The sequence below is a fragment of the Camelus bactrianus genome, chromosome 13 (assembly GCF_048773025.1).
Source record: "Camelus bactrianus isolate YW-2024 breed Bactrian camel chromosome 13, ASM4877302v1, whole genome shotgun sequence".
NCBI classification, from domain to species: Eukaryota; Metazoa; Chordata; class Mammalia; order Artiodactyla; family Camelidae; genus Camelus; species Camelus bactrianus.
In genome coordinates this window covers 21,357,705-21,383,214 of record NC_133551.1, presented here as the reverse complement: position 1 = coordinate 21,383,214, position 25,510 = coordinate 21,357,705, and the positions used below count along the sequence as shown (strand labels likewise).

General features: G+C 33.8%; 1 protein-coding gene across 3 annotated transcripts in view; it reads left to right on the top strand.

Annotated features, from left to right (window-relative positions):
* Nucleotides 1–25,510, top strand: part of MIGA1 (mitoguardin 1) — a 74,598-nt gene that overhangs the window by 6,610 nt on the left and 42,478 nt on the right. For 2 of the 3 annotated variants that reach the window (XM_010963372.3, XM_074376189.1), the window contains exons 3-7: nucleotides 13,943–14,120; nucleotides 15,585–15,721; nucleotides 17,613–17,739; nucleotides 20,595–20,728; nucleotides 21,683–21,806. In XM_010963372.3, coding sequence (XP_010961674.1) covers nucleotides 13,943–14,120; nucleotides 15,585–15,721; nucleotides 17,613–17,739; nucleotides 20,595–20,728; nucleotides 21,683–21,806 — 700 coding nt within the window. Of the gene's footprint in view, nucleotides 1–6,270; nucleotides 6,428–13,942; nucleotides 14,121–15,584; nucleotides 15,722–17,612; nucleotides 17,740–20,594; nucleotides 20,729–21,682; nucleotides 21,807–25,510 lie in introns of all 3 variants that reach the window. The other variant, XM_074376188.1, reaches the window with a different exon arrangement.

The following is a 25,510-nucleotide window of genomic DNA, read 5'->3' as shown; positions in this document are numbered from 1 at the left end:
TGGGCCAAATCAAGTCACCACCTTTATTTGTAAGTGAAGTTTTATTAGAACACAGCCAAGCTTGTTTGTTAATATATTATGTGTGACTATTTTTGTGCTACAACAGCAGAGTTAAGTGGTTGCAATAGAGACTGTATGTTCCACAAGCCTAAAATATTTACTACCTGGCTTTTACCAAAAAAGTTGGTTGTTCCTGTACTAAGAGAGCAGGCTGTAGTTTGAATAGCATCAAAGGACCAAGAAAAGACGAAGGAAAAGCTCAGAGTTCTTGTTTGGACAGCTCTGTAGCTTTAGAATTGTACTGACATTTTTTATGAAGAAAAACATGTATGAAAATTTTTGTTCATTAGTTCAGCTTCCAAAAATTGACAATCCTTGTTGGATGTGATTCATTTCTACAGTTAACTATCATCAGTGTGACTGAAGTAATTTCAACATACGATGCATGGCGTTCATGAATTTAAACACATGTGTGATGCATTTTGATTCACGTTCCATCACCATGGAATTGTGTGATCTTTGACAAGTTACTTGACCTCTTTAAAGCCAATTTGTATCATCTGTAAAAGGGATGAAAAGCATTGCGTCTGGCACACAGGAAAGATGAGTGAGCACCCCAATAAATGTTAACTCCTATTTTACTTTCCTGTGTCATCTATTTAAGGAATGGTATATTTTCCAGATATTTTTTCTTTCATTTAAAGAATAAATACTCTAAGCAGAATACCTAAGTCTCTTTTGCTTCTGTGGTTTTCTTAAGATTTACTTTGGTATATTACTATGTGTCATATTAAGACAAACTGACCCTGTGTTTCAGTTGAAAACCACAATATGAAGTGGTAAGTAGTTTTGTTGATTCTACAAATTCAGAATTTTAAACAGGAAACTCTGAGAATTAGCTGAGCACTTAAAAATAAAAATCTGTCTAAATGCAGTGTGGTATCCTGACTTGGTTCTGAGCTAGAAAAAGAGCATTAGTGGAAATACTGATGAAAGTAGCAGAAAGTCTCCAGTTTAGTTAATATTGTACTAATGTTAATTTTTAGTTCTGACAAGAGTACTATGATTATGTAAGATGTTAGTGTCAGAAAAAAAGTATCATGGGAACTTTCTCTACTATCTTTGCAACTAAATCCAAAGTTATTTCAAAATAAGGTGTTTGTTTAAAAAGTTTTACAAAATTAAAATAAAATAATAAGTGCACATTTTTGAACGCCTGCTGTACGTCACATATTACTTTACATATGTTATCTCCTTTCACAGAAACCTCTTGAGGAAGATAATTTACCCCCATTTGTCCAAAGTTTACAGTTAGCCTGTGATATGTGTTGTGTTCCAGTTATCAGAGATGTTTATTCAAAATACATTAATTGAGTATCTTACTCTGTTTCAGTCAAGATATAAAGTGGTGAGAGGATCTAGACATAGTCCCTGCCCTTAGTGAGCTTAGAATCTCAATGAGGCTCTTAGAGCACCCCCTGACCCCTCCCAAAAATGGTGTGGTAAGTACTGTGTTAAAGGAATCAATTTCTAGTAAGAAATTTATGCTGAGTAATGGGAAGTAAGGTTTATGGAGCAGGAGACTTGTGTGTGACTAAATAACTTTGTCTCCAGAGAACATTAGATGAGGAGGGGATAGTGGACAAGAATATTAAACAGTGGCATCCGGTTATGGTGTGGGGAGGATTGTGAAATCTGAGCACAAGGGGCAGTGTCTTATTCCTTTCTTTGCATTCTCAGTGGCCCATAAGTTGGTACTCAATTCATGTTGAATGCATAGGATAAAGTTTTCATTTTGCCTAGAGATAAGGACATGGACTGTATCATCTCAAAAAGCAGCTCGGAGCTTTGGGATTCTGAGATTCTCTATTTTCAGTGTCCCAGGCAATGATATAGGAAGTAATTGACTTTCCTCTGGGGGAGAAAGAAATAACAAAATGAGAAGTCATAGGTGGGAGGCATAGTAGAGACTTTCAGACCTTTTGTCATCTGGATTACTTGTGATAAAATCTTTCCCTGGGAAATTTGCTTATTTTTGTCATGGAAGGATTTCTTTTTTCATGAGATTATGACTGCAAATTGCAATGGGTCTTTTATGCAAAAATAATTCATAAAATAGAAATAGAACTTGATTCTTAATAAAAGTGAATTGATTTATATTATATTTGAATTCATATTAATAAGACACATTATATATCTGACAGAGTAGTTTTAATTTTGTACTTACGTCTCCTAAGTTCTCTAACTTCAGTGCCCCAGGTAGGGTATAGTAGACCTGACAATTTAAGAACGCATGATCACTTTGCTGTGACTAGGCCTGTGTTAGTAGATTGTTTTCTTTAGTGGAAGTCTAAATTTTGTTATCTTATATTTGCTTATACAGGAAATACTAATTTTTATATTTAATCTAAGAAGCATTTTTTTGATAGTGAGGTCATGGCAGTTTATAAAATATAATGAAAAATAAGATGTTCTTCATAGTGCTGTTTTTAGAATTCATTTCGTTGTTAGATGTTTAGCGTCCAAATTCCAAGATCTGGTTTTTGTTATTTTTCCCCCGAATCTCATTTGGTTGCTATGAACACTGGAGCTATGGTTCAAGAGGGGAAAAACATAGAAATGGAAAGAAACAAAAATTTAGCAATGCCTGTAATAGAGACATTACTGAAGAGAATAATTTTTATAGTTCGTGAAGGGAAAAAATCTGAGGCGGCATTGGAATGTTCCAATTTTTCATGATTATTTTGGAGGAATGTAAATGGATTTGGAAGAAAAGTAGAGTAAGAATAGTTTTAAATTTTTTGTTAGATCATGGTCACTGATGCCAAATGCTGATGGCAAGTAGAAATAAATCATTTCTGGTATACTAGAAAGTGAGCAGTTATTTTGGATTTGTGTCTAGAACCAAGATGTTATTTATTAAAAAAATTTTTTTTTGAAATATAGTTGATTTACAATGTGTGTTAGTCTGGTGTGTAGCAAAGTGATTCAGTTACACTATATATTTCACATTCTTTTCCTTTATGGTTTATTGCAGGATATTGAATATAGTTCCCCTGCTATATAGTAGGGCCTTGTTGTTTATCTGTTTTATGTATAGTAGTTGATACCTGCAAATCTCATACTCCCAATGTATGCCTACCCCCCCTTTCCCCATTGGTAACCATAAGTTGATTTTCTGTGTCTATGAATCTGTTTCTATTTTGTAGATAAGGTCATTTGTATCATTTTTTAAAAAATTCTACATATGTGTGATATCATATGACATTTATCTTTCTCCCTTTTTTTATGTATATATATTTTTATTGAAGTATAGTCAGTTTACAGTGTGTCAATTTCTGGTGTACAGCTTCAGTCATACATGAACATACATATATTCATTTTCATATGCTTTTCACCACAAGTTACTACAAGATATTGAATATAGTTCCCTGTGTTATACAGTATGAACTTCTTGTTTATTTTATCTATAGTTAGAATTTATCCCTTCCCACCCCCTTCCCCCCGGTAACCGGTAACCGTAAGTTTGTTTTCTATGTCTGTAAGTCTTTTTCTGTTTTGTAAATAAGTTTGTTTGTCTTTTTTTTTTTTTTTTAGATCTCACATATGAGTGATACATGGTTTCTTTCTCTTTCTGGCTTATGCACTTAGAATGAAAATCTCCAGGTCCATCCATGTTGCTGCAAGTGGCATTATTTTATTTCTTTTTTGTGGCTGAGTGGTTTCCATTGTGTAAATATACCACAACTTCCTTATCCAGTCATCTGTCAGTGGACATTTAGGTTGCTTCTCTGTCTTGTCTATTGTAAATAGTGCTTCTGTGAACATTGGGGTACATGTATCTTTTTGAATTAAAGTTTTTTCCAGATATATGCCCAGGAGTGGGATTGCTGGATTATATGATAACTCTATTTTTAGTTTTTTAAGAAACCTCCATACTGTTTGTTTTCCATAGTGGTTGTACCAATTTACTTTCCTACCAACAGTATAGGAAGGTTCCCTTTTCTCCGCACCCTCTCTAGCATTTGTTTTTTGTGGAGTTTTTAATGATGACCATTTTGACCAGTGTGAGGTGATACCTCATTGTAGTTTTGCTTTGTATATCTCTAATAATTAGCTCTAATAATGAGCATCTTTTCACGTGCCTGTTGACAACAAGATGTTATTTTTTAAAAACAGCTTTATTTAAGTAAAATTGGCACACATTAAGCTGTACATATTTAAAGTATACAATTTAAGTTTTGACATATATGTGTATATGCCAGTGAAATTCTTGCCACAATCAGGGTAACGAACATATCTGTGACCTCCAAAAGTTTATCGTTCCCTTTTGTAATCTCTGCTTTTGCATCTCCTCATCCAACTCCCCTTCCTCACTTTCCCCCAGGCTTTTGTAATTATAGATTAGTTTGCATTTTCTAGAATTTTATATAAATGGAATCATACAATATGTGCATTCTTTTGTCTGGCTTTTTTCACTCAGCCTAATTGTTTTGAAATATATACATGTTGTTGTGTGTATCAGTAGTTAATTCTTTTTTATTACTGAACAGTATTCCATCATGTGAATGTACCACAGTTTATTCACCTGTCCACTTGTGATGAACTTCTAGGTTTCCTGTTTTTTTTTTTTCAATTATAAATAAAGCTGCTATGAACATTGCTATACAATTCTTTGTATGGACCTATGCTTTCATTTCTCTTGGGTAAATATGTAGGAGTCGAGTGGCTGAATCATAAGGTATGTATATGTTTAATTTTTAATAAAATGCCAGGTTTCTTCCAAAGTGGTTGTACCATTGGTATGACCAGTCTTTTTTTTTTTTTTTTTTTTCCTTTCTTTTTCTTTTTTGTGGGGGGAGGAGGTAATTAGGTTTATTTACTTATTTTTAGAGGAGGTACTGGGGATCAAACCTGAGACTTTGTGCATGTTAAGCATGCGCTGTACTTGAGCTATACCCTCCCCCTGGTATGGCCAGTCTTTTAAATTTTTCCATTCTAATATAAGTGTTTAGGGGAATTTCATTTTGGTTTTAATTTTCATTTCTTTAATGACCAGTTAATGTGAACATCCTTTCATGTGCTTTTTTGCTGTTTGTGTATCTTCTTTGTTGATGTGTCTGTTCAGAGCTTTTGCCTACTTTTTAATTGGGTTTTTTATTTTCTTATTTAGTTTTAAGTGTTTTTTATATGCTTTGGATACAATTCCTTTGTCAGATACATGATTTGCAATGGCTTTATCCTACTCTTTGGATTGTCTTTTCATTCTCTTAACAGTGCCTTTTAAAGAGCAGAGGTTTTAAATTCTGAAGCCGAATTTGTCAACTTTTTTTTTGAAGGGTCAGGTTTTTGGTTTCATCTCAAAGAAATATTTGCCTAACCAAAGATCACAAAGATTTTCTCCTATGCTTTCTTCTAGAACCTTTACAGTTTTAGGTTTTATGTTTAGATCTATGATCCATGAGTTAATTATTGTGTATGGTGTGAAACATAAATTGAAATTCCATTTTATTGCATATGGATAACCAGTTTTTCTAGCACTAGCTGTTGAAAAGATTATCCTTTTTCTACTGAACTGCCTTTGTACCTTTGCCAAAAGTCAATCATCTGTATATGGGTTGTTTTTTGTACTTTCTATCCTGTTGTATTGATCTATATTTCTCTTTATGCCAATATGATATTCTTGTTTATTGTGGCTTTATAATAAGTCTTGAAATCAGGTAATGTTAGTTTTCCAACTTTATTTTTCTTTTTCAAAATTGTTTTGACTATTCAAGATCCTTTTCATTTCCATATGAAATTTAGAAATCAACTATCAGTTCATACCAAAAAAAAGAAACTTGCTAGGATTGTCATTGGAATTGCATTGAATGTACAGATCATTCTGGGTTAAATGACATCTTTGAGTCTTTCAATCCATAAATCTGTTACATCTCTCCATGTATTTAGGTTTTCTTTCTCTTCCCTCAACAATATTTGCTAATTTTAGGATACATGTTTTTCACATCTTTTGTCAGATTTATCCTTAAGTATTTAGTATTTTATGATGCTATTATACATGGTATTTTTAAAATTTCAGTTTCCAATTACATATTACTAGTATATGAAAATACTTTTGTATATTGATATTATATCCTACAACTTTATTAAACTCACTTATTAGTTCTAGATGATTGTGTGTTTTTAAATGTTAATGAATAAATGTTTTTATTTTACTATTACATTATAGTTTAAAGTTTATATTAATTCAATTTTTGTCTTTAAAAATAGTTTTATTATAGGAAACTTCGAGCATATGTAAAATAGAGTAGTTTAATGAACCCTCATGTACCTGACACCCAGCATGGACAGTTTTCAGCATATGGCAGTCTTATTTCGTCTGTTTTCCTATCCATTTCCTCCCCCATCCCCACTGGATTCTTTTGAGGTAAATCCAATACATTATATTATTTCATCCATAAAGGTTTGATTTTATATCTCACCTCTTAAAATAGAATCACCACAATAACATACATCCCTGCAAACAATAGTAATTCCTTAATATTATCAGTATCCAACTGGTGTTTCCATTTTCTCTGTTGTCCTGTGATACTTTTTGTTTTTGTTTTGTTTGATTTGAGAATTGAGATAGCTTTAAAATCTCTTGGGTGTCTGTCCACTCTGAGATCTCTTTTAATCTGTAGGTTCCCCCTCATCTTTTTTGGGGTGGATGTGGTCGGGTGAAGCTTTGTTTTTATTTTCTGCATGGAAGAAACCAGGTTCTTTATTGTGATTGGATAATCCTGATTTATTCTCTCTCCACTGTATGTTCTATGAATTGATAGATCAGAATATCAATTAGATTGTTTTGTGGTAAAGCTAAGTCATGGGGAGTACATAATGTCTGGTTAACTCAATTTTTGTGGTGTTAGCAATCTTTCATAATTATTAGTGGATCTGCTAACTCAAGAGGTTGCAAAATGGTGACATTGTTCTGTATTTCCTTCTTAAGTTATTAGCTGAAATATCTCTGTAAAGAGAAACTTTGTCACTGTTTGGTCACTTTGGTGCAGTTTGCACAGAAAAGGCAGAATAATTGCTTCTTTCCTTTTTACTGACCAGATTGTAAAATAATGAGATGGTTCCCTAGTATTCTTCAGAACTGATCAAAGAGAGTTTTAAAAAAATCATTTTGACCTTACAGATTTAAGCATATTTGGTACTTCAAAGCATTACATTTATTTATCCTTATTTATTCTCAGGTGAACTCATTTTTGGCCAGTGAGAGCCCATTCAAGGTGGCTTCTTTGTGCTTTAGGTACAACCCTGTTGGCAGCTTCCTTGCTGTCTGGCATGAAAAGAGGTTGTTACAGGCTTATCTCTTACTTTTCATGCCCCATACCTGGAGTCCGCCCCTTCTACAAGAAACCCTTTAGTGTCAAATGATATTTAAAGACAACAAACTGTGTAACATGAGTCAGTTTGGTTTAAATTGAATAGTTTTGCAAACAGTCCGATCATAAAATTTTCCCAAAAGTTCATTAGTTTGAATTTACTGGGATGGGCAGCTGTGTTGGTTGATACAGCTTTATTTTCTAAAAACTTGAAGTAATTCTAGATTCACAGAAGTTGTATAAATAGAGGCTCAGTAATTTGTTCCTTTTTACTGTGGTATTCCATAGTGGATATGGATGTACCACAGTTTGTTAGCATTTACTTATTGAGGGACGTTTTGATGTTTCCAGTTTTGATTATTATAAATAAAGCTGCTTTGAACATTTGTGTATAGGTTTAGTGTGGGCCTTAAGTTTTTATTTTTCTGGGATAAATGCTCAAGAATGTGATTACTGGGTCATATGGTAAGTAGATGTTTAGTTTTTAAAGAAATTGCCAAATTATTTTCCAGAGTGGCTGTCCTGTTTTAAATTCCCACCAACAATGTATGAGAAGTTCTCAATGTCTTCATGTTCTCACCAGGATTTGATACTGTCACTAAAAAAAATTTTTTAGCTGTTGTAATAGATGTGTCGTATGTCACAGTAGGCTTAATTTACATTTCTCTATGGCTTACAATGTTGAACATCTCTCTGTGTATGTGTTTGCCATCTGTATGTCATCTTCTACAAAATGAAATGTCTCTTCTTGTCCTTTGCCTGCTTTCTAATTGGATTTTTTTTTCCACTGTTGAATTTCAGGAATTCTTTATATATTCTAGATACGAGTCCTTTGTCAGATAGGTGGTTTGCAAATATTTTCTCCCAGTCTGTAGCATGTTTTTCCACCCTCTTAACAGGTTCTGTTAGAGTTTTATCTTTTTTTTATTTTGGAAGAATTTTACTTATGAAAAGTTGTAAACATTGTACAGAGAATTTCCATATACCCTTTACCCAATTTTCCTTAATATGTACAACTATCATAACTCTATCTAGTATAGTCACTAAAAATAAGAAATTAACAAAGGCATAATATTCTTATCTAAAAGCTGTGGTATTCTTTTAATTACTTGTGTTTCATTGTTGTTTCCACATCCCTTTTAGTCTCCTTAGTCTTCTTCAGTCTGTGACAGTTCCTTCAGTTTTTCCTTGCCTTTTATGACTTGGTGCTTCTGAATAGTACAAATTAGGTATTTTGTAGAATGTCCCTCAATTGAATGTGTCTGATGTTTTCTCAGAATTAGATTGGGATTATCCATTTTGGACACGATACCACAGTGCAGTATATCGGGGGTACAAGGTGATGTCTTGTCACTGGGGATGTTAACCTTGATCACTTAAGGTTTTTCCACTGTTTTTTCTCTTTGCAAGTCAATTTGGAGACGGATGCTCTGAGACTGTTTAAATATTTTGTTTCTCCTTAAACTTTTGGCCACTAATTTTAGCACTTAAATAGCGACTCTTGCCTTCAACAGTTATTACTGTTGTGTTTATTGATGATTTTCTATTTCCCTCGTTCCTTCTACACTTATTTAGAATTATTCTGTAAGGAAGAGTTGTCCTTTTTTCCCCTTTTAATTATTTATTCAGTTATTTATATAAGTTTGGAACCTCTTTTTGGTTGGCTCCTGTGTCCTTTGGACATGCCTGACATGGCCTCTTTTTTTTTCCCCCTCTCTCCAGATTCATTTTGTATTTTCTCTGCCTCAGTCCTGGAAGCACCCACTTCTCCAGGGATCCTTGGCTCTCTTTAGTCTCCATGTTTAGTTCTCTTGAGTGTCCGGCATTTAGGAACTAAGATCTGGATGTGAGGTGTGCACATTGCTACCAGGATGTTGCTGTTTCTGGGCCCTCCTAGGAGACACAGCTAGGAAATATGTGAATGCATACTGATCAGTGTGTTCACACACAACTCTGGTTTTGAATTTGTCTGTCTGTGTATATTGAAAAGAAAAGGCAAATCATGAGTTCATATTGGTACTTCTGACTTCAGTCAGGTCTCATTCTGTCATTCCTATTTTGCTCATTTGCAACTTCTTTCTCCAGCAGTGAGACACACCTGGCTCTCATTATCTAAAATATAGTATTATTTATGGTGTATTTCCTTACTACAGTATCTAGTATATACATAAAAAGCTCAATTGACCCTTGAACAACATGGGCCCACTTATACATGGATTTTCTTCAGTAGTAAATACTACAGTGTTTACTACACAGTCTGTGGTTGGTTGAACACCTAGATTTGGAGGAACTGTGGATTTGGAGGGTTGACTATAAATTATATTCAAATCAACCCCTGAGTTCTTCAAGGGTCAGTTATAATTTCAGAATTGCTAACCCCCAAGCCCCTTTGAGAAACAAATTTACCAAGTACAGTGTTTGTGTATAATTCTTTTTGTCTTTAGCCTTGCAGTATCTGGTCACCACACTGTTACTCAGGTCATCTCACTGTTACTTAGGTCATCTTGTTTCTTCCCCATCCTCTTCAGTATGCTTGTATCTTTATTTGTAACAGTTTGATTGATCACATTCTGCAGTTCATTTTGGGTTCCCCCACATCCTGGCTGATTTAAAATATTTCATGTATAATACATTTTGTACTTTGTTGTGCATAGTTCTGTGGTTTTGACAAGTGTACAGACTCCTGTATCTATCACCACTGTACCAAACAGAATGGTTCTGTCACCCCCAAAATTTCCTTGTGCTGCCTCCTTGTAGTCACCTGCTCATTTCCCAGCTGTTGGCCACCATTGATCTGTTTTCTGTCCTATAATTTCGCCTTTACCAGAATGTCATGTAAATGGAATTATACATAATATATGTAGCCTTTTGAAATTGACTTCTTTGCATAATGCATTTGAGATTCATTCACATTGCTGTGTATCTGAATAATTTGTCCCTTTTTATTGCTGAGTAATATTCCATTGTATGGATGTACTGAAGTTTGTTTATCTACTTGTCTATTGAAGGACATCCAGATTGTTTCTGGGTTTTGGTGATTATAAGGTTATGTAGATTTTCTTTTGTGTTTTCTTCTAGAAATTTCTTCCTTGGATTGCCTTTTTGCCTTTGAGAAAAATAGGTTGTCTATATTTGTCCAGCTTTATTTCTGAATTCTGTTCTGTTGCATTGATCTTGTCTGTTCTTTCACCAATACTACACTGTCTTAATTATTGTAACTTTATAGTGAAGTCTTGAAATCGGCTAATGTGAATTCTCCAACTTTATTCTTTTTAAGTTATTTTGGCTATTCTGATAATTTTGCCATTCCTAAATTTTTTTTTTTAGAATAAGTTATCAATATCTACAAAACAACTTGCCAATATTTTGATTAGGATTATGTTGTTTCTGTAGATCAAATTGGAGAGAAAGGACATTTTACGATCTGTGAATATATCTCTCCTTTTATCTTTGTTGATTCCTTTCAACAGTGTTTTGTTGTTAGATTTTGTTAGATTTATTTCTAAGCGATTTTTTTCTTTTTTTGGTGCTATTATAAACAATACTGCTTTTTAAATTTCTAAATCCAGTTGCTTATTGCTATCTTTTCCTTTGTAGTCTATTTACGTTAAGTTCTAGGAGCTTTTTTGGTAGATTCTTCGGGACTTCTTATGTAGACAATCATAGCATCTGCAAATAGAGGCAGTTTTACTTCTTCCTAATATATGTTTCTTTTATTCTTTTTTCTTGCCTTTTTGCACTGGCTAGTACTTCTAATATGAGAGTAAAAAGATATTCTTGTCTTGTTCCTGATCTTATGAGGACAACATTTAGTCTTCCACCATTAAGTATGATGTTCACTATAGGTTTTTTTTTGTAGATGTGCTTTATCAGATTAAAGAATTTTCCTTCTGTATGAGTTTCCTAGAATTGCCTTAAATGACTACAAACTTGGTGGATTGAAATAACAGAAATTCATTCTGTTATAATTGTGCAGGCTGAAATTAAGGTGCAGCAGAGCCACACTTTGAAGTTTCTAGGGGAGAATCTTTCCTGTCTCTTCCAGCGTCTGGTAGCTCCAGGCTTTCCTTGGCTGTGTCATAATTTTAATCTCTGCCTTCCTGTTTACATGACCTTCTCCTTTATGTCTCTGTGTGTCCTTTTCTGTCTCTTACAAAGACACTATCATTGGATTTAGGGCCCAGCTTAATCTAGTATGATCTCATCTTGATTCTTACCTTAATTACATTGATAAAGACCTTGTTTTCAAATAAGGACATTTTCTGATGTTTAGAGTGGGCATAAATTTTAGCAAGGACACTGTTTAACCCATTACACTATTTCTAATTTGCTGAGAGGTTTTTTAAAAATCGTGAGTGTTGAATTTTGCCCAAATTTCCATGTTTTTTGCTGGTCTTTTTTAATCCATTGAGATTATATTATGACTTTTCTTCCTTAGTTTGTTGTTATGGTAAATTACATTGATGAATTTTTGAATGTTGAACCAGATTTGAATTCCTAGGATATATACCACTTGGTCATATATATTATTCTTTTTATATATTGCTGAATTTGGTTTGTTAATATTTTGTGAAGGAATTCTGCATCTATGAATATTAGTCTGTGGTGGTTTTTTTTGATAATTTCTTTCTTTTTTGATGGTAGTAATAATGCTGGCTTCATAAAATGATTGGGAAATGTTCCCTCTTTGTAGGAATTGATATTTCTTCCTTAAATATTTGGTAGAATTTGGTCTGTAATTTTCTTTGTTAGAAGGTTTTAACTACATACTTAGTTTCTTTAGTAAATATGTAAATATTCATGTTATCTATTTTCTTCCTGAGTAAATTTGATAGTTTCTGTCTTTCAAGGAATCGGTCCATTTTATCTAAGTTGTTGAATTTATGGGCATAGAGTTGTTCATAGTAATCATTTTTTATCCTTTTCTTATCTGTGAGGTCTGTAGTGATGACCCCTCTTTCACTAATGATTTTGGTAATATGTGTCTTCTGTCTCTCTCTTTAATCAGACTGACTAGATGTTTGTCAGTTTTATTTATTTAAGAAAAAAAAACAGCTCTTGATTTTATTCCATTGGTTTTCCATTTCATTGATTTCTGTTTAGTCTTCATTACTTCCGAATTTCCTGCTTGCTTTAGATTAGATTTGTTCTTTTTCTAGTTTCTTAAGGTCAAAGCTCAGACTATGGATTTGATACCTTTTTTTTTTTTCTTACTATAAGCTTTTAATGGTATAAATTTCTCTCTAAGGTTAAAGCTGCCTCCTACAGTTTAAGGCTTTTGTTCCTTTTTGGGGACAAAGGAGAAGGGTATTGATGCAGTTCATGTCCCTCCACAAAAACTGCTGTTTCCCTTCCCCAATTCTGCATCTTTAGGGAGACTTCCTTAGGACTCTTGCAGTCTTTCCTGTGAGTGTTTGGTGAGATTTATGATTATAAAATATGCAAAAAGTGTGGATTACACTTACATTTGTAGCACACCTGTCCCCCTGGCAGGGGTGCTTCACTCTCTCTCACTAGTACACTCTCAGTCTCCATCAACTCACCACCAGGCTGGCTGAACTCTTCCTACTGAGATCCTGTGTCTTGTCCCTGTATGTCAGTGTTCATGTCTTATCTCTCCCTGCCAGTATCTGTGTCTCCTTAGTTTTGAGGCCAGTTGGTTACCTTCTGACCTCCACATTCTGATGTGTTCAAGAAAAATTTGTGAGTTTGCCATTTGGCTTTTTTGTTGTTGTAAGGTTGGAAGCGAAACTTTCTAGCTCTCTATATCCCCAAGCCTATAGCTTTATTTTAAAGTTCTTTTGCATTTTAGGTGATAAATAGTGTCTGTTCCCCAGGGCAAAGTTAATTACCTCTTGTTCTTATGTTAATACTTAGTACATACTCACATGACTGTATTTGTCACACTATACTGTAATTACTTGTGAATGTATCTCTTTCTACTTCTAGCACACTGGGGGAAGCTAGATCTACATCCTCTATATACCTGGTGCATCTTGATCAATGGAAGGCATTTGATATGTGCTTATTGAATAGAATTACAATAAGATGTTAATTTAAATTTTCATAGCACAGTCCTGGTAAATTGTAGAATGCTGAATAAATATTTGTTAATGAATTCAAGAATAAAAGGGCTTATTCAAGTAATATTTAGAAATTGAGTTAATTTTTGCCCAAATTTCCAGTAGTTTAAAAAATTTGGTTCATTTAGACAGTCTGGTTTAATCATTCCTGCAATTAAAAATCTTGCTGTGGCTCAAATAGAAGATTTAGTTGCATGAATTAATCATTAGTGTTCAACAGATATGAATGGGGTTATTTTGTGCTCCTGATGACTTTTTGGGTATTACTGTTTACCTGAGAACTTCAGAGCAGTGGATAATAGATCACTGCATTTTGTGGGGTTTGTTCTTAAAATTCAAATTGGGCTAGCTGTCACTGAAAGAGTGAAATAATATTATCTTTGTAGTATTTAGAACTAGATTAGCTTAAGAATAATTTTAGTTTTTATGTCTATCTTAAATGAGCAAATAAAAGACTTTTTTTCCATTTAATTGTATCTTTTCCAGATCAAATTTTCACCGGTAGCTAAAAAGTTATTTGTAGTAACTGCAGTGAGTGCTGTATCTGTAATTTTTTTGGCCCATCACTTTAAAAGAAGACGTGGAAAGAAGAAAGGAAAAATATTACCATGGGAACCAGAGCACCTCATACTTGAATACACTAAAAGAGCAGCATCAGACAAAGGTATGTAGAAATAGCTGAGTTAAGTCTACAAGGGGAATTTTATATGTAAATCGTAACTGGAGTGCAGTGACTTCAGTGGTTTAGTCTCCAGAATTTCTTTCCTTGATAGTTAACTCACAAGTAATACAGGTTAATTTTAGAAAGATTAGAAAGTATAGATAAACAGAAAAAATTAAAGTCACTTGAAATTCTACTACCTAGAAGTAACTACTGATAATACTTTGGCATAGATCTGTCCATTTATGTTTGCATTTAAATATCATGTTGAGATATAACATTTTGTTATTATAGACAAGTAAGTGACTTATGTATTTTAAATAAAATTCATACCTTTTATAACCTGCTTTTAGAATATTTGACATTGGGTAAGAATGTCTTTCCAGGTCAACAAATATTATCTCTGTGCTATCATTTTTAATATGTACTTAGTGTTCAATTTACTGTGTAAATTACTCTAATTATTTACCAGTTCCCTCTTGTTTCCTTTAAGTTGTTTTTCTTGCTTTGCATATACTTGTCTGATTATTCCCTAAGTATATCAAGTTCTAGAAGTAAAATTACTAGCCTTTATAGGATCTGTAGCTTTTTGTTAGAGATATGGTACATATTATCAAGTTGTATCTATAAAAATAACTTCTTGAGCATGCTGGATTTCTTATTTTTTGAATTTTAAGTTATTTTAAATTTAGTGTATCATGCTTTTGTGATTTGTTTGCCCAGCAAATAATTAATGAATAACTGTTTTGTGCCAAGTGTAGTAAACAATGATGCCTCTCACTGAGGTTTTATTAGGTCTCAGGTGCAGCATATTCATGCTACATTCTATGTACTCACTCTGTTAATTGAACCTTTATAACAACCCTGTGAATTAGGACTGTAATCCTCTCTTATTGTTCATGTTTTATACCCAACGAAAATTGAGATATGGAAAAGTTAAGTGACGTGCTCAAGTTCATATAACTAATAAGTACCAGGATTTGAACTGAGGAGTGTCTTAACTGCTATATTAAGATAAACTAAGGCACATTGTCTGCCCTAGATGAACGGGTCAATGGTTAGGGGGAGACAGACTTATAAAAGACTAATTACAATATAATGTGATGTAGATAAAGTTTAGATGAAAAAAAAAGCTTAGATGTAATTCAGGAAAGAAGTGATTATATTTTGTTAAATTTGTATTTGAATATTCATAGTTGCCAACATTTTTATAACAATTATAATAGATCATTCAAATACTGCCTTGATTAATTAGATGAATGTTTTAATCTTCATTTCAGAAGCAGATTTTAGCATTGTTAAAAATATTATATGGAGATACAGATTTTAATAATGGTATACATTTAATAATTTACACATTTGAGGGAAATCAGCCCTCTGAATAAATATATAAACTTTGAAATTTTATCTGAAATTTGGCATTGGAGTTAATGATACTTTTAATATTAATATGTTTGTTTTAATTAGGTTCAAGTTGTTCCAGTAGCAGACAGAATTTGACATTATCTTTAAGTTCTGCCAAAGACAAAGGATCTCAGTCTTGTAACTATGCTAATGGAGGACTCTTCAGTAAATACTCAGGTTCTGCACAGAGTTTAGCCTCTGTAAGTAAAGAAAAAATTTTACTAATTTTTTCCTTTTTAACTTTATTTATATATCTATTGTTATCTGTTGGTTTAAATGTCATACAATTACAGATAGCTCTTAGATTGGTAAGAACCTTAAGAAATCTGGTTGACCCTGTTTTCCTCAGGAAAGTAAAATTATCCTTTTGCTAAATATTCAGCCAGTTTGGTTCCAGGTTTTTTGAGTGAAGTGATGTGGTCCCATGGGGTCCTGTGAGACTGATGTTAGTATGGAAGTGTTGCTTCAAAGCTAGATATTCTGCAAAAGGCTGGAAGATGCGGGCAGACGTTGTACTAGTTTCCAGAAGTCAGTTGCTGAGCTTGCTTAGATCACAGTGTTTGGCTTGCTGAAGCCAACTGTGGAGTTCTTTACCTCTTTCTTTTGAGCATTAATATACTGTTGGTTGACAGGTAAGGAATGAAGTTAATATTTGTTTAAATCTAATATAGTTTAAAAATTACTTTTAAAAATAGGTAGGGTGTGCACTTGCTACTAAATAAAGAAGAAGCAAAAAAATGGACAGTGAAAAATGTGCTCCTGATCCTCTCAGTTCCTCTCTTTAGAGATGAACTTTGACAGTTTCTTATGTGTATGCTTTCAGGGAGTGTATGCCTCTACCTTCGTATGTACTCGATTTTTAAAAATAGTTAGTAGAACACCATATTCTGCTCCATATCTTGCTTCTATATTTGGTTGGAATATATAGCTGCCCCATTCTTAAATGCCTAAAAATATACTAAATTTTTAAAGTTTACTTTAAAACTTGATAGTTTTACTCTAGGAACATCTAGATCAAATGCATGCAGACTTTCAGTTCCTCTGTGAAACTGAGCAGGATAATGAAGTACATACTCATTCTATAATCTGGACGTCCTCTGTGTCAGAGGAGTGCCTCAGTTTTGAATTCTCTCAATTGAGAATTGAAGCTGTCCTCGACTAGAAGTAGAGAAAGGGCGTTTCATGATAATAGTGTAAGTAGGGAGACTGTCGAATCACTTTATTGTAGGTGCCTCAGCTGCCCTGGTCATTCTCCTGCCAGGGCTGTGAACCCAGATTTCTGCCTCTTAATGAGTGCCTAAGTGAGGGTCATGACAGCAGGAATGGGAAAGGGGAGACACGGTTCATTCACGAAACTTGGTAACTGGATGTGAGAAGTGTGGGAAGAGATGCTGAAGATGACTTCCTGTTTTCTACTTCTCTAGTTTGAGAAATCATTGAGATGAAAGTACCGTTAGTGAACTTGGGAGGAGGAAGCTTTTGTTGTGGGAAGACACAGAGCTCTTTTTTCTACATAGTCAGTTTGAGATGCCAGCAGAAAGGAGTCATCAAACAGGCAGATAGAAATTTGGGGGTAAATCTTTCATAATAGGATGGAACTTCAAGATTTGGGAGTCATTTGCATAGAGCTGACTGAAATGATTAGCTCAGGGGACCTTGCTAGAGAAGGGAAGATGATAGAGGCTTTTTAGTTTTTGTTATTATCTAGCAGAGAATCAGCATTGTAATGAATTCTAAAAGGAAAATAAGCTAGTTACCTAAAATTAAAATAGATGTAGATAAAGTTTATAGGTAAATACTTAGTGAAACAGTAAACTATAAAAATAACTTCGATTTTTGAGGAAAATAACTAATTTATGTTCAAAATATTTACTTGTATATTTTTGAGCAAACAAGCATTCAGGATATTTAAGGGCCTTATGACTCCTAAATTTGATTAAATATAATCAGATTTATTTCTTCAGGTAAAAATTACATGGGTTCTTTCTTAACCAGAAATAAGATTTATATAAATAATTTGTAAATATAAAAGATCACAAAATATTATCACAGAAGAGATTTTGAAGTAACTTCTGTCTGTCTTAATTTTAGGTCCAGAGTGTCAATTCTTGTCATAGCTGTGCTTGTGGCAATTCTAGCTCCTGGGACAAAGCAGATGAGGATGATATTAAACTTGTTAATATTCCCGTGACCACTCCTGAGAACTTATACTTGATGGGTAGGAATAACATGATAAAGACATTGTACTCATACTTAATGTGAAACTGAAGAATGATGAATTGTTCTAAGGGAAGCAGCTATAATTTTAAAATGTTCTCATACCTGTTGAATCTAGTCCACAAAACATAACGTGTTATATTAGTTTCCTGAGGCTGCTGTGACAAGTTACCACAAACTTAGTGTCTGAAAACAATAGAAATAGATTTTTTCAGAGTTCAGGCAGCCTGAGGTCTGAAGTCATTATCACTGGGCTGAAATCAAGGTGCCATTTGGGCCTTGCTCCCTCTGGAGGCTTGAGGGAGAATTCATTTCTTGCCTTTTCCAGCTTCTGCTGCCTTTGGGCCTGTGGCCACGTAACTACAGTCTCTGCCTTCCTCTTCGTATCCACCTTCTCCTCTGTGTGTGTCAAATCTCTCTCTGCCTCTCTTTTATAAGAACAGTTGTGACTGGGTCTAGGGCCTACCAGGTAATCTAGAATAATCTCCCCATGTTAAAATCTTTAATTTAATCCCATCTGCAAAGGTCCCTTTTTCTTATAAAGTAACATTTACAGGAGACCTGATATCTTTGGGTGGTCAGTGTTCAATCCAGTACACTTACCTAACCTGTTGATTCTTCTGTAATCAATCTATCAGAATCCATCTTACTTAATTTTTCTGTTTAGCTATCATTTTTATTCTTCTTATACCTAGAAAAGATTTTAAATAGAAAGAAAGCCTGTGTTTTACAGCTTGACCTTGAACATGTCTAGAAAGTGTCACTGAAGCCCAGGATGAGAACCAGAGAACTTAACACTCAATCAGATTCAGATACTTTTTCAAATCCTTTTTCCTGTTCTTCCCTACTCTATTTCATGCTATATTCCTTTTCATGGAAATGCATGCTAACTGAAAAACAGAACCAAAAAGTCGTGTTGTAACCCTGGCCAAAGAGCAGTAAAGGGGATGATGAATCGGCAGAAGGAATGCTTTCCCGCGCTCTAAATAGTTAAAGACTGTATCTTCTCCAGTGGTGGCACAGTAGGTCCTCCTGCCTGTAGGGGAAAATATAAGAGTAGTTCTTCTGCTGCTTTTTCTAAGGTCTTGAGAGAATTAAGTTCACTTTGCTTCTAGATTAACTGTGCCTAGTAAATCTACACTCATAACTTCTGTTGAAATATTGAGAGTTAGAATTGAAGAGAAATAGAGCAAAACTAGAGAAGCTGCAGGGAGTCTCGGTGTCATAGAATTAGGGTCGGTAGGAGTTGTTTCAGTTGCCACCTGTTGTTTCAGTTCCCTTTACAATATTGGTGACATTGAAAAAAAGTATTGTTAACGTATGTTTGAATTCCTGTTACAAAACCGCTGATAGGTGACAGTTTGGATCATGTTCTGCAGTGAGGTGAGACGCAGTACTTCCTGAGAGGCAACTTTTATCTTTGGACAGCTCTGCTGTTAGATAGTTCTTCCTTATGTTTAACCAAAATAGTCAGATGGATAGAGAGTGGAAGGAGTGAGAAAAGGATGAAGGAATTAGAATTGTATGGCTTGGAAAAAGGAGAGTAGATAGTGATTTCGTTGTTTCTTTAAGTGCATACATTTTTTAGAAGGAAGACCCAGGCAACGATTCTTTGCTGCTGAAAATTAAATAAGAAGAAAAGGCCTACATTTCATTTAAAGGACATGCTATTTGTTTAGAGCTGTAGGTTCTTCAGATAATTAAAGAATTGATTTTTGAGGATAGGCATAACTTAAAAACATCTTGAGAATGACTTGGCCAGATTCTTAAGCAGCTTTTAATGATCTTTTACTTTTATATGTCTAGAAAAATTAAGGTTTTGAAATATTTTGGTTTTGTTTGAAGTACCTAATTATTTTGGTAAGCTTTTTTCTTTTTCTTTTTTTTTTTTTTAATTTGGAGAAAAAGAGCACATTTTCACCTATTTTCCCACAAAGGCTTTCTGTCAGCAGGGATCAGAAATTCCTACTTGGACTGTAACCCTTTGTGGGTTCTTCTTGTAGATTTTTAACTCTGGCTCAGCGTTTTATCCATCCAAATTAGCAAGCTGGTATCATAATAGTTTAAGATAACCTTTTGGTGGAAAAAAAAGATAGAAACTAACTAACACACAAAACCAAAGCCCAATTTTATTCTAGATTTCTGTGCTATTATCTTTCCTCCCAGCTTTACTCTCTCCTTCTGAGAACCTTTTATAAACCGAGTAGTTTCTTATCAACTAGTTTTTTCTATTTACCTATCAGTTTTCTTTTTAATTTAGGGGGGTATTCTGAAATATAGTTGTGTGACTATAGAAATTAGCCATTATTGTTGGGACTTTTGATGAATTTGTGATATTGTTCTGAAAATTTTTTGAGCATATACATTTGAGTTACATTTTTTCATACCTTTTTTTTTTTTGACATAGTCATTTTACAATGTTGTGTCAAATTCCAGTGTAGAGCACAATTTTTCAGTTATACATGAACATACATACATTCATTGTCACATTTTTTTTAGCTGTGAGCTACAAGATCTTGTATATATTTCCCTGCGCTATACAGTATTATCTATTCTGCATATGCCTGTCAGTGTCTACAAATTTTGAATTCCCAGCTGAGTTACATTTTTTAAGAAACGAAATGTATTCATCATTTCTCTCTTATTGTTGGGTGATTAGAAGTGTAGACCAGGAATATTTTGGGATGTTAAGGTTCTACTATGAAATGATGTGAACATAAAATTATTCTATAGTGCCAAAATTACAGTCAGACTGTGCCATTGGTGCTAACTGTATGAAAAACACTTCAGACCCCAAATTATTTTATTTTGGCATTGATTTTGCTTATTTAAAATTGTTCTGTTCTTAATTTTTAGGCATGGAATTGTTTGAAGAGGCATTGCGTCGATGGGAGCAAGCTCTAACCTTTCGAAATAGACAGGCTGAAGATGAAGCCTGTGGTTCCATTAAATTGGGTGCAGGAGATGCCATTGCAGAAGAAAGTGTAGATGTAAGGGTGATTTACTTGGGAGTGGTCTTCCTAATATTGGAAGAATTGCACTATTTTTAATGTTGATTCAATGTACTTGATTTCTGTGGCATTTAATAGAACTTTTTTTTTTCCTCCTTTGGGATTGTAATGGGATATTTCTTTTGGGGCCTTTTCTGTTCAATTATTTGTTAAATCCTGAATTTGCAATTCATTATTAAGTTTCCTGATTCTCCAAGAGTATATAGAATTAAGCAGATATGATTTCTAATGGAATTTTTAAAAGTCTGTTTTTGTGCTTTGGGTTTAATTAAGTCCCATTATATTGATAAAAATCACATAGAGTTAGAGCTAGACTGGAATTAATTGATCATCTAGGTTAGTGATTCTCAAATTTGAGGGTGAATCAGAAGCCTCTGAAAGGCTTCTTAAAACACAGATTTGGGAGCCTCACCCCCAGGGTTTCTAATTCATTTCTAACTTGCATTTCCAATGAGTTTCTAGGTGATATTGATGCTGCTTGTCCAGGGATCTTACTTTGAAAACCCCTGATCTAGTCCAGCTCCTTAATTTTATAGATAAGGAAACAGTCCCTGAGGCCTGAGATGATTTTGCCAAAGGCACAACTACAAGCCAGGCTTCCTGACTTCTATCATAGTATTCCACCACCCGACAGTAGCTTTTTAATAATAAATCCCTCACTTTCTCTGCCTTTCATTTAAGAGTGGAAAATGTTAAGAATTTTAACATTAGAGGGGGGAGGGTATAGCTCAAATAGTAGAACACACGCTTAGCATGCATGAAGTCCTGGGTTCAATTCCCAGTACCTCCTCTAAAAAAAACCAAACAAATCTAATTACCTACCTGACCCCCACCAAAATTAAATAATACAATAATAAATAAATAAAATTTAAAAAAAAGAATTGTAACATTAGAATCTAATATTTGCTGTGTACACTTTTTCTCTCCTTATAGGATATTATTAGTACTGAATTTATCCATAAACTTGAAGCTCTGCTGCAGAGAGCCTATCGTCTCCAGGAGGAATTTGAAGCCACCCTGGGAGCAGCTGATCCTAATTCCCTTGCTAATGATATTGGTAAGATGGATATTTTATGTGATTTTTTTTTGAAATGTGTGATTTTCTTCTTTTATATTGTTGGAATCATTTGCTTAAGTTTATTAATATGGTTACATACTTTTTAGAAAATGGCGAAGAGGAAAAATAGTTCTATCGTATTTATTGGTTTTCTCTTTCAGTTTAATTTTTCAAGTGAACTTATTGATATAATTTAAGTATTTATCATAAATAGGATTATGATATTATTTTAAAATTACATTCTAAGTGAAAGAATCCCAGTTAAACTGTTAGAGGGAGGAAAAAATATAAACAATAATATAAAAATGGGACAGACACACTACCTCAGAAATGTATGTGTAGCTCATGGCATACATTTAAAATGTTTTAAATATTTCTGTTTCTTGACCATATTTCAATTGCAGGCTAGATATTGATGTAAGTAGTCAATACATGCATTATTCTATTACCTTTGTTTCCTACTTTAAAAAAAAAAGTACTCGGAAGAGACTTCTTAAGTGAAGCCTCTCAAGGAAAGAATGATTAAAATTGCTTCCTTGACTTCTTTAAATAATACAAAGAATAAAATAAAATTATATTTCGTATCTTTTTATTAAAAATAATTGTCTTTTTATTTGAGGAGGACTGTTGTTTTCCAATAAAGAAAACATTTATTTCTGAACAAAAAGTACTGAAAATGGCTGTGTTTTGAGATGTTTACATATCTATGTGTTTTGAATTTAGGTAAAATATTTCACTTGTATTAGAATTGTGAATTACTGTCTGTACGTTATCGTGATAATGTGAAACCTTGGTATTAATTTTGGGCTTTATTTTTTCGTACTATTATTTGCACCAAAAATTATTCATTAGACTTGAGTGTTTTTTTTTAACATTTTTTATTGATTTATAATCATTTTACAATGTTGTGTCAAATTCCAGTGTTCAGCACAATTTTTCAGTTATTCATGGACATATACACACTCATTGTCACATTTTTTTCTCTGTGAGTTATCATAACATTTTGTGTATATTTCCCTGTGCTATACAGTGTAGTCTATTCTACAATTTTGAAATCCCAGTCTATCCCTTCCCACCCTCCACCCCCCTGGTAACCACAATAGACTTGAGTGTTTTTAATAGTTTCTCTGCTCTAGGCAGATGGCTTAATTTCTGGGGTCTTCAAGTTGTTTCTGAGGAAATTATTGTTAATTTGGAACTCTAAATGGATAGGATTTCTAGAAACTCTAAATGGATAGGATTTCTTGAGTGAGACTCATAATCAGTCCATACATTTGGCTATTTCAGATTTATAATAAGTTCCTGGCCCCTATCACATCTTAACATGAGCTGTCACTGGCTACTAGGCTGGCTGGCTTTTCCGTGCAGCCCAGCAGTGCCTTGGCTTATTATTGGAGACTCCAGTTGACGTGAAACTGTTATATTTAGTTCCTTCTTGGGAATTGTTTGGAATTTGTTCTGTTATTGCAAGTTTCCATTTTGGAACTTCTGGGTGCACAGAGCTGAATCTATGGCCAAGACTCTAGTAGGGGAGTAGCGCTGTTATATCTATTATTTGATATTAATCAAAACTGCTTAGAAATCATTAACTCTTCTCATTCTCTAAATCCAAATTTATTTCACACATTTAATTTATATTAGGGAGAGGCAAGTTATAATTAGCAGTTATAATTAAAGAGAGGCTAAAAAGGCTAGAGTGAACTTTAACCAAGTATTGGTCTGACTTGATTGATTACTTTATTGTTTTGGAATTTGCCTTGTCTTATTTGATAAAATTAATTTTTTTTCTCCTAAGAATTTAATAGGTTTTCAAGGTTGGGAGATTTCTTAGCAGTTGTCTAATTTATCTCCTTTCCGCTTGGACTTAATATGTAACAGCTACCATTGTTTGAGTGTTATCATGTTCCCGGCCCTTTGCTAAGACTGTTTCTTCTCTGGGTTATGTACTATTCTAAGTAAAAATATCTCAATCCTTACAACAACTTTTATGAGATAAATAGAGTTATCATCCTCATTTTTCAGATGAGGAGAGAGGTACAGAATTACTTAGCTGTTAAGTGACAGAACTTAGATTTGGACCCAGGCAGCTGGCTTTGGGGTCCATGTTCTTAACCACCATGCTGTATTTCCTCACCATTTAGAAGACAGATACGTTTTTTGAATGGGAGGGTTGACTCTTTTTGACAAAGTTCCCTGTAGGAAATATAGCCTGGAAACCCTACAGCCACTGAAGTAAGGAACCTTATTTCTGGTGGTGGTATAATTTATTTAGTGTGGGTTTTCCTTTCCTTTGCAATTTTTACCTTCCTCTGTATCTAGGTGGGGATCTGCAGTTAACTCATGCGTCTTTCCTTCTCTCTCGGGCCCTCCAAGCAGGCTAGACAGATTTCACTCATTTTGTAGAAGGAACTTATCAAGGTTTAATCCAAGAACCGAAGAAGTGAACTACTTTACTTACCAGAGGGAAGTAGAGGAGAGGGCCCGGCTGTGCCAGCTGAATTTAGTGTAGTGCTTTAATGAGTTACTCTGATGGATTACCCTTTGGCCTATATCTGAGTAATAACTAAAAGTACAGACTCAAGATTCCGACTAACTGGGTTCAAAATCTAGCTTTACCTGTATTTGCTGTGTGATTATATAACTTGTCTAGGCCTCAGCTTTTTCATCTGAAAAATGGGCAATATAGTACCTATTTGACAAAATAATTATGATGATTAAATTAAATAATAAAGTGCTAGGAACAGAGTAACACTGTTTATTGGCTTGGAATTGTGGGACTTCTCTGGGACACTATGAGGAAGACCATCATTTTATCTGTGAGATATTAGACTGTGGTTTTGTAGGACCTCCCTGATCCTGTATTTGCTAATTTAAAGGAATTCTTTAAAATTTCTGGTCTGTTGATGCCCTTTCCATGTTTTCCAGTGATGCTATAATTTTCCTCATTAAAATTTTTTCTTGTAATTTTTAATGGGCTTTTAGGAAAGAGAATAGATACTTATGCTCTGTCTACCATTTTGAACTAAAAATTCTGGACATTATCATTACAGAGCCTGAGGACTACATTAACTTTTGTAACATTGCTAATGCTGAGCTAATGGTTAACTAAAACTTTTAAGTTCTTTGTTGTTATTGTTAGATTTGTTATTGTTAAGCCACATCCTCCCTCATTTGTTCCTGTGCAGTTGTTTTTTCTGGCCCAAGGTTTAGATTATATTTATTATTCCTACTAAATTGTCATTCAGTCATCATTCTGAGTTGATAGTTTTAGATTTAGATTTAATTTCCCTTTCAATTTTCTCTCACTTTCTAGTTTGTTTATTTTGATCTAGTTTGAAGCAATGTAAAATAACACTTTATTACTAAAAATGTTAAATAATGCAAATGTCAAAAACATTATTTTAATTAAGTAAGAATCTCTTAGTTTCAAAATTGATGAACCTGGTGAATTGTAAACCATGTTTACTCTAGGTAGTACCCCTTCAGCTGGTAATCAGAAATACTGAGTATCCTGTGTCAGTGTGCTCTGAACCATATGATTATTTATATCCATGGGAACTTCTGCACGTGGTTTTGGTGATTGTTGTGCTGTTAGTTTTACTTCTATTGTCAAATTTAGAATGATTTTATATTCTGTAGTATTGTCATCCAAGTGGTCATTGCATTAAATGTGATAAGTACTGAAAAGAAGCTCGAATAACTGC